This window comes from Antechinus flavipes, chromosome 2 (genome assembly GCF_016432865.1).
Source record: "Antechinus flavipes isolate AdamAnt ecotype Samford, QLD, Australia chromosome 2, AdamAnt_v2, whole genome shotgun sequence".
Lineage (NCBI taxonomy): Eukaryota > Metazoa > Chordata > Mammalia > Dasyuromorphia > Dasyuridae > Antechinus > Antechinus flavipes.
This window is the reverse complement of record NC_067399.1, coordinates 335,426,311-335,436,074: the sequence shown is the minus strand read 5'-3', so window position 1 is coordinate 335,436,074 and position 9,764 is coordinate 335,426,311. Positions and strand designations below refer to the sequence as shown.

General features: G+C 34.5%; 1 protein-coding gene across 1 annotated transcript in view; it reads right to left on the bottom strand.

Annotated features, from left to right (window-relative positions):
- Positions 1-1,756: 1,756 nt before the first annotated feature.
- MTHFD1 (methylenetetrahydrofolate dehydrogenase, cyclohydrolase and formyltetrahydrofolate synthetase 1) overlaps positions 1,757-9,764 on the bottom strand; it is a 77,987-nt gene continuing 69,979 nt past the window's right edge. Inside the window, exons 25-28 of the mRNA XM_051977808.1 lie at positions 7,495-7,602; positions 6,840-6,992; positions 2,054-2,147; positions 1,757-1,918 (exon numbers count right to left, since the gene is read on the bottom strand). Coding sequence (XP_051833768.1) covers positions 2,058-2,147; positions 6,840-6,992; positions 7,495-7,602 — 351 coding nt within the window. The 3' untranslated portion in view covers positions 1,757-1,918; positions 2,054-2,057. The remainder of the gene's footprint in view (positions 1,919-2,053; positions 2,148-6,839; positions 6,993-7,494; positions 7,603-9,764) is intronic.

The following is a 9,764-nucleotide window of genomic DNA, read 5'->3' as shown; positions in this document are numbered from 1 at the left end:
ATAGCCTGTGAGAGGAATGTCTAGACCAATTAGACTGGGCTAGAATGTGTGAAAGTTGTACTAGGTCTGGAAAGGGTACACCAGGGTCCGATTGTGAAGGGTCATGTCAAACACGAGTTTATATTTTATCCTAAAAGCAAGAGGGAAGTTGCTGGAGTTTTGATAGCTTTAGACCCGTGTTTGGCAGATGTGTGGAATATAAATCGGAGAGGAAGGAGATGATGGAGGGATACCAGTAAGGATATTGCAGTAGTCCAAGAGGTAAGGAGTCTCAACAGAGGTGGTAGCCAAGGTAGTCAAGGTGTCATGTGATAAAGATATGATGGAAATAGGACTGAAAGGGGCATCAAATGAGGTTCAGGCTGGCATTGTGTTGGATAGATTAGGTGCTGGAGAATAAACAGGAGAGGAGGCTCCAAAGTTATGAACATGTCTGACAGGAAGAATAACAAAGCCCTCAACTGAAACAAGAAAGTTTGGAGAAGTAGGAGAAAAATGCACTGGACAAGGTGAGTTTGAGATGCCTACCCTAAGACATCCAGTTAGGCAGTTGGTAATGCAGGAGCAGAATTTAGGAGACATGGGTTGAATACTTATATATTTGCAATTATAATTAAACTCATAAGAGTGATAAGGTCAATAAGAGGAAAGGAAGAGATGAAGACCCATTATAGAGCCTTTGGTCATACTGATAGGGGGGAGAAGTACGGATGATAATCCAGAAAAGACTAAGTGCATTGAATGTAGACAACTTTTCCTGCTTGTCTGGGAAAAGGAGGAGAAATACAGGATAAAACAGAATCAAATCCACAAGGATTGGGGAATGGATTTGGGCAGGAATTTCTACCTAGGTAAAGGCTTTGCCTTTGAATTAGACAAATTTAAGAATCTATATAAACATTAACTATTATTGTTATTATTAAATACATAACTACTCAAAAAGCATTGCATTATTAGTGTTTTCTGAAGCAGATGTCATCAAGGTCAACGATGGGGGAAAAGGCTCTATATTTTGTCTGAAAGTAATATCCAATTATAATTCTTTTTTGGTATTCCCCATGTTTGGGGTTACCTACCAGCTTCTGTGATATGAGCTGGAAGCTAGGTGATGAATGTATAGAGTATTGGACTTCAAGTCAGAAAGCTCTGAGTTTGAATCCTGCCTAAGACATTTATTAGCTGTGAGACCTAGGCAAGTTTTATGGGATTCCTACATCTTAGTTTCCTCATCTATAAAATGGGGATAATAATAGCACCTATGTCCCAGAACTTTTGAGGATCAAATAAGTTAACATGTGAAGTGCTTTGCAAACCTTAAAATGTTACATAAATGCTAGTTATTATTAGATTTTATTATTATGTATTAAAAGTACTGGAAGAAACTTAACAGAATTAAGGAACAATAGTTTTTTATCCTGTTCTCTCATGAACAGTTATTTTCTATATGTCTCTAGAACCCCAGACTCAGGAGACCCAAGTTCTAATATTGGCTTTCACCCTAATTCTATGTGTGGCCATGGGCAAGCCATATGATGAAGCCTCAGTTTATTCATCTGTAAAATGGGTGAGATGGATTGGGATCTTCTCCTTATTAAAATCCTGCACTGTCACCTATTCAGTAGGAGATATTAAAGCAAAAGTAGAAAGGGGTACAGTTAAACATATAGCAGAGGTGGTACTAATTCTATATCAAGAAGGAAGAGAAAGTAAAACGGGGAAGAGATGTTAGAATTAGAAATAAGTAATAAACAAACAATTTAAAAGATATTAAAATTATTTTATTTAATTGAATTGCACAAGGACTGATAAAAGACTTTCATGATGTAAGTAAATCTATACATGATTATGTAAAATCAGGCACTACAAATACAGGCTTCTGGGTAAATTTCCAATGTGGTTTCTGGAAGATACACCAAATCTGGCGAAGAAAAGAAAAATTAAAATAATAATAATCATTCTTTTCTGCTGCTGAACATTACAATATAAAATCTTTATTTTATGTTCTAAAATCTTCATAAAAATAGAGGGGGTCCTCCTTGAATATTTAACTTACCAATTCAAAACAATCCATTCACCTGTTCAGATACAGGATCCAAATCAATGTCATAGAAACAGGGCCGAGTTGGGAGACCAGGCATTGTACTCATCTAAGGAACAATCAGAATTGTAAAAAATGAGCAACCCAATTCTAACAATCCTCTACCTTCTTCTACTTTATAGAACCAAACTAAGGAATAAAAGTCAAATGGTTATTTTTCTCATCATCAGTCAAGGGAGTCAACTTGAGTAGTTATGGAACTTCCTTAAAGAATCCATTACATATCATATCACTTAAAAATTCTGTATCATAGAATTAAGAATATTAGAGTTGGAGATAACCTTAAAATTCATCAAGCCCAATGTCCTCATTTTTTATAAGTGAGGAAATTGAAAGGTTAGGAATCTAGGGTTCCACAACTAGTTAATAAAAGCCCAGACTATGATTCTGGTTTCATTTTTGATGTAATGTTTTATAACACTCACTATGCTTACTTTTTGCTTTATTTTTATTTATTTGAATAGTTTTGGTTCAGAAATTAAATGTGCTGTAAAAGCAAAAGGTGTTACTAAATCCCATCTATCCTTGGCAAGCCTTTCCTTGTAATAGAGATGAAAACAACAAAAACAGTTCTGCAAAACTAACCAACACATTCCATACTTATAGTCCTCTACTCCCACATCAGTGAAAGAAGGAAGGTATTATTCTCTTATTTCTTCTCAGGATGCACTATTTACATTCTTATAATTATTGTATATATTGTTTTCTTGTTTTTATTTACTTTCTTTTGTATGAATTCATTTGAGTTTTTCCATGCTTTTCCTATTTGTCATTTCTGATTCCATGTCTTTGCTACCCCAAGACTTAAAGTTAGAAATATTCTGGTATGTAGGAGACCTTTTTAGGCCTCTGATTTCCCTAGCATATGTGTCCATGAGGGGAGAATCTCTGGGGATGGAGATTTTAGTCACTTTTTTCTACATTATTCCAACTTGTTTTTGAGAATGGTCAGACCGTTCACTATATATGTCTTCCAGAAAAGACTCCAAAATTAACTAAAGTTTTATCTTGTCATCTTTGCCAACTCTGCTTCCTATTACTTAAAAAGAAAAAGACTGAGAGACCTCTACCCTATATAAATGTATAATTCTTATAATTAACCTAGACCTAAGTAAGGCTGCCTTTTAGTTTTTCAACAAAATTAACAAATTGAATTCATGAAATTGTGCCATATAAAGGTTTCTAATCATCGATATCTGCTCAATAAGAGTTGAATAAAGTCTGAAAAGGATTCAATTATCTTCCTTGTTTAGTTTAAACAAAGTAAAATGAGAAGGATAAAAGTTCCTTTTTTTTTTTTTTTAAGAATAAATTAGTCTCAGTAGGCAGACTCACAAAACTGAATATACATATTTAACATATACATATATATATATCTACCTAATAATTCTTCAAGACTTATGTGTATTTAAGTAAAAAACAGCTTTGTTTGTTTTTTTTAAACAAGAACATATCGTTTTATTGTCAATATTCTTACTAGTTTAATTTACTTCCAAAAACCAAAGACAAGCCATAACTTAAATGCATTATTAAAGCATTGAGGTCTTTGCTTTTATTTCCTAATAATTATACCTTTTTTTGTCTGGATAAGCAAGAAAATAAGGTTAAATACAAATCAAAATGCTTGAAAATTAAACTTTTGCACAGTACATTTTGATTTTGATAATTTTTATATAATGGCAAAATATACAAATGCTACCTTAAATGTAGACTGAATATAAGACATCTGAAGTGGAATTCCTAAAAACTGACAAGTATAAAAACATACTGTAATACAATAAAATTTAAAAACTATCACCTAATGTTGACATTTCTTTTTTTTTATTTTTTTGGTTAGGTACTGATATTTTCTTTCTTCTTCTTTTTTTTTTTTAATAGCTTTTTATTTACAACTTATATATATGGATAATTTTACAACATTGACAATTGCCAAACCTTTTGTTTCAATTTTTCCCCTCCTTCCCCTCACCCCCTCCCCTAGATGGCAGGATGACCAGTAGATGTTAAATATATTAAAGTATAAATTAGATACACAATAAGTATATAATGTTGACATTTCTAAGCATAGTCCTGATTACTGCATATAATGGATCTTGTGAAGTGGTTCTGTGTATTTGAATTTGTATTGTTCCAAGTAATAATTAGGTAAATATGGTAACTGGTTTTAACCCAATGGAAATATGTAGTGCAAATTCAAACGATGCGACCACTTCAAGGGATTTATTATGTGAGTGGGATCATCTATACTAATCAGAAATTCTTGATACAAAATTCAGGGACTCAGAAATCCTCTAAGTTAGCATTTGGTGCCAAATGCCATCTATGATCCATGACCAGAAATTAAAATGACATAAAGTTGGAGTTCAAGGTAAAGGGGGAAAACAGGATCAATCAGAAAATAAAGATGTAACCTCATATAAATATTAAAAACAAACAATTTTGTGAGGTTCCCAGGATATCCTATGGCAAAAAGTTATCAATCTGTAGACTAAAAAGACAGTGGCTCAGATGGAGCTCACCTACCTACCCACTGCTCAGGCAGATTTTCTGAGAAATCTGTTACTTGGTATCTTCAGGCAGTGTTACTAGGTGACAGGCAATTCAATAATGAAATTCTTTGAGTTGCTGCTAAATATTGTATACATGTGAATTTCCAAAACAAAATTACTGCTGACTCTGTGTTCAAGCAGACAAAAAGCTTATAGTCAGTCATAGTCAATACTCGTTTAAGATTTTAAAGGATGCATTCTCCACTGACTTAGACATACAGGCCAAATGGTAAATCTGAAGCAAGAGGCTGAAGAGGCTATTGTTACTTTCCCATCTGGAAGAAGGCTTAAAAAAAAAAAAAACTGTTTTAATCTTTTATTTTATGTCTTTAATTCTCCACTAATATTTATGTCTTATCTCTAACAATGCAAAATAATATAGTTGTGATGTTTTCACATCTATTAAACTTTGAATTACTTGAAAGGAAAAAACAAGATGTACTGTTGAAGGTGCTATTATGAAATAATTTGAGACTAGGCAAAAAATTGATTAAAATGTTTCATATCCTTTGATCTAGAGATTTTACTAGACATATACTCCAGTTCAAAGAAGAAAGAAATTTCCCATATATTCCAAAATACTCAAATTAACACTGTAGCTGTAGAGCCCTGGAAACAAAAAAGGACCCACTGAATGGGGAATGATTAAACAAACTACATTTTGTGAATGTAATGGAATACTACTAATAAGTTAATGATAATAATAAAAAATGACAAATATAAGAATTTTTTAACAGAATAAAGAGAAATCTTGTATGACTGAAGAAGGAAGATGAAGCAAAAAAAAAATATATATATATATATATATAATAACCACAATGCAAATGGGAAAAACAAGGCACAAAACTGAATGCTATGTAATTATAATAACCAAGTTTGGCTCAGGAGAAGAATTTAGAAAATATACCTCTTTTTTTTTGTTGCTATTACAAAGGTAAAGAACTGCATATCTTGTCAGAAACAATATAAACTCCCCTTCTTAAAATTATTTTTACTACAAGAAATACTTTGCTAACTAGTGGGAGAAGAGGGAATATATTTAGAAATGAATGCGAGCAATTAAAATGATTAAATTTTCTTTTAAAATGTTCATTTGGGGCAGCTAGGTGGGGTAGTGGATAGGCACCGGCCTTGAAGTCAGGAGGACCTGAGTTCAAATCTGCTCTCAGACATTAACACTTCCTAGCTGTGTGACCCTGGGCAAGTCACTTAACCCCAATTGACTCAACAACAACAACAAAAAAAGTTCATTTAAAATCATCTTTATTTGTTGGTACAATTGACTGGCTCAAGCCATTAAGACTGGGATTTTTTCAGAAAAGACAGTAACACTAAGAAAAGACATGTCAATGAAAAAATTCAATCATCTTTTCCATTTAAAAGTTAATTTGTCTTCTAAAACACAATAACTTGTTATCTTTCACTTGTATAGTTTCAGTTTACTTAAATGTCAATGTTTTTGTAGAATATATTTTATAAATGCTTAAAAGTACTGAATGCATGCTCTGTGGTATTCAAAGGTAGTAAATTGAACTGAAAGATATACATGGTACAAAGAAAGGACAATATAAATGAAATTACTTGGAAGTAAAACTGTAAATAAGGACTGTACATTAAATATCCTATTTTCCTGAATCTCTAATTCCCTTTAAGAAAAATTTTTTGTTGGCTTCTAAGTTAAAAAGAACTAAGAAAACAAACACACTAAAATATAAGTTATTTAACTTAATGACTTATCCCTCCTGGGTACCTACAATTTCAATAGGGACAATTCCCCAATCCAAAGGAATAAAGTTCTAATGGCAGAATTTCAGACACCTGCCATGAAACTCAAAGAGATATGGGTAGGGGGTAGGAGCAGGAAATGGAGCCTTCCTGGTGTCCCCATATAATGCACCACACCTACTTCTTCTGTGAACAAGGCCCATCCTGAGCTCAATCAAAGACACAATAGATGTGAGAAAACTCCAGGTTATTATTCAGCAGAGGCAGCACTCCCACCATACTTAGATGCAACCAAACAGTGTACCTCAGCAGGAGTAATCATTCTGATAGGTCTGATTCCAATTTCCTCCTCAGGCAACAAAGCTTTTGTCCATCTAGCCACTTACTGGTGACTATAGGAATAAACGTAAAATAGGAAGCATAATTATCAACAACATCTCAAGCATCATTCTCTGTGCAGCACTTACCGTCCCCACCAAAGGGTACAGGAAGCCAGCACCAACACTGGCCCGGATGTCACGGATTGGCAGAACAAAACCTGTGGGTACACCTTTCTTCTCTGGGTCATGAGATAAGGATAGATGTGTTTTAGCCATGCAGATGGGAAGGTTTCCAAATCCCTAAAGAGCAAGAAAGAAGGAAAGAAGGAGCAATCAAGAAATGTTTAAATTAATAGAATACAACGTCACTTAAGCATTGTAATTGTCATGATCTTTACATTTCTTTCTAAAGCCAAATGACTTTAATTTTTTTTGTATCCATCTGGTAGGACTTCAATGATAAGTATCTTCTGTTTAGTTATCAAAGACTAAAAATATATCGATACTAGTTGGATGAGAGATTAAAACACTTAGAAATCTAAAGCACCACTGAAGTATTTTGTTTTTAGTATTCAAATTATATAGTTTGTAGCAGCTGTATTGATAAGGCAAAAGATTCAAATATTTTATCAATGCTTTCCAAGAGCATCTCATCCAAATGCCTCATTTTATAGGTGAAAAAAACTTGAGACCCATCAAAACAACAACCTGGTAAAGCTGGAGACAGAGTTTCCTAATTCAGTGCTCCTTCTACATTCTCATTAAAGTAGTAAAGACAAGGATAAAACCCATAAACTCCTACCTGCTTTGTGTAGAGTTCAACTTTATGCTGAGCCTCTGGCAGTAATTCGATGTCTTCAGCCCCATAGATTTTCTGTGCAATTATCCTGATCTTGTCTACAACAGGGAGCTGGGGTAGGGGGTGGGTGTATTAGTGGGGAAGAAGATACAAGGGAATGATTGTCATGTAGTCACTTATAAGAACATTCACAGAGTGAGAAAAGAATAAGGCACAAAATATTTCTCTTTTTTAGATGTGTCAGATTTTCCAAATACTGTTCTAGTATTATAGAAATTTCTTTTGCTAATGAATGTGGGAATTACAAAGCACAGTAGATGGTATGGAAAATGTCCACCAAAACAAGAGAGGAAATATGGCCATTCTTATAAATGAAGGAGGACTATGAGTAACAAATGATCCATACAAATGTACTGGTTTTGCTTAATGTGTTTTTTAAAAAAATTCTTTCTTGGTGACAAGAAAAAATTCTATGGGATGAGGATAAGAGATATGAGGGAAAGTATCTGTAGTGTAACCCAACCAAAACCCAAACAAACCCAAAAGGTATTACTAAAAGTTAAAAATCCCTCAGCACTGTTATTGTTCTATAAAAAATGATGAACAAACTTTTTTAAAGAAAGGCCTAGAAAGATTTACATGAACTGATGATGAGCAAAACAAGCAGAACCAGGAATACATTGTACACCATTATCAAGTATGAAAAACCTGGTTCTTATCAATAGTTGAGTGATCCAAAGCAATCCCAATAGAATTTGGACAGAAAATGTGATCTGCATCCAGAAAAAAGAACTAAAGAAAATGAGTGTAAGTCAACATATGCTATGTTCATTACTACTACTACTACTACTACTACTTTCTTCTCCTTTTTCTTCTTCTAACTCTCTCCCATAGTTTTTCCATTTTGCTGAATTTTCTTCCCCAACATGATTCATAAAGCAATGTGTACCAAAACAAAAACAAAACAATACAGCAACAACAATAACAAAACCCAAAATCCAAGCAACCAAACAAAAACAACCTCAGCAGCCTTTTGCTTTTTATTACATCAAATATCAGGAAATTCGGCCTGCCTTGCCTATTTGCTGGGGTAGGACAAAAACACCATTCCAACATGTTCCCTCCACAGCTCTCCTAGCCTGGGCTGCCTGTCCCCTGCCACCTATCACCCCCATTCCATAGATAACTTGACTAAATCTGCCCCTGGGTGAGTACTTCCTCCCCTTTCTGGTTATACATCTTGAGGCTAAGTCCTTAGGGATGTAGATAGCCTATCTGAACTTATTCCTTAGCAATTAACAAATCTCCATCCCAATCTCTTCTCCACCTCAGCGATTCATCTCCATCCTTGTTCAAACCCTATTTGATCAAGCTTACTCCCAAATCCTTCCCACCTACCCAGCTATACAATATGGCCCATTCTCAAGTCCATCACCTCGAATTCACACTGTACAACCTCAAACATTCTCTAAGTATCAAACTTTCACCTTAAAGCCCTTCCTGTCCCAGACCTGGCTTTCTTCTGGTGATATAGACACTCTGGCCACACTTTTCAGCACTGGTTGCACAATACTATTTATACCTAGACTGTGCTAAAAGTGGAGGAGTTGTCTCCTTCTTGCTCTCCACTGCCACTAAAATCTTCTCCTCTGAGGTGAGCTTAATCTATATTTATCATTCCATCAAAATACTGGGAGCTCACCTTCTTTTCTCAGTCAGTTTAAAGCTGGCTCATTTTTTTCTCCTGTTTTTATATCAGGGAACTTCAACATACATAACGATACTCCCTCAACTTCCTAGCTACTCAATGCCCTCATTTCTTACCCCAGACACACACAGAGATCTTGATCTTGCCATTGCTTACAATTATTTCACTTCCGTATCTCCAAACTCTTGAGATTTCCATATCTGATGATTTCTGTTACCATTTTACCTATCCCTCTCCCTTGCAATCTCAACCCTGTTCTTTATTTTCATCCCAATATAATATATATAATATTATATTATATTATTATATATATAATATAATCCCTTCCTCCCAGTAAGCTGAGCTAGCTACATTCTCTTCCTTTTTCCATCATTCCCTGGGGGAACCAGTTCCATTCTGCACTGCTGTGTTCTTTAGGGGACGTTATTCTGTAATCCAATTGGTGATCTTGCCCTCACAAACATGCATTTTGGATTGCTCCCACTATCCACTATCTTCTCTCTTTTCTCTACTGTGTTGACTGGGTTCATTACAACTTTAGATCATATTATTTCAATTGAGCCCT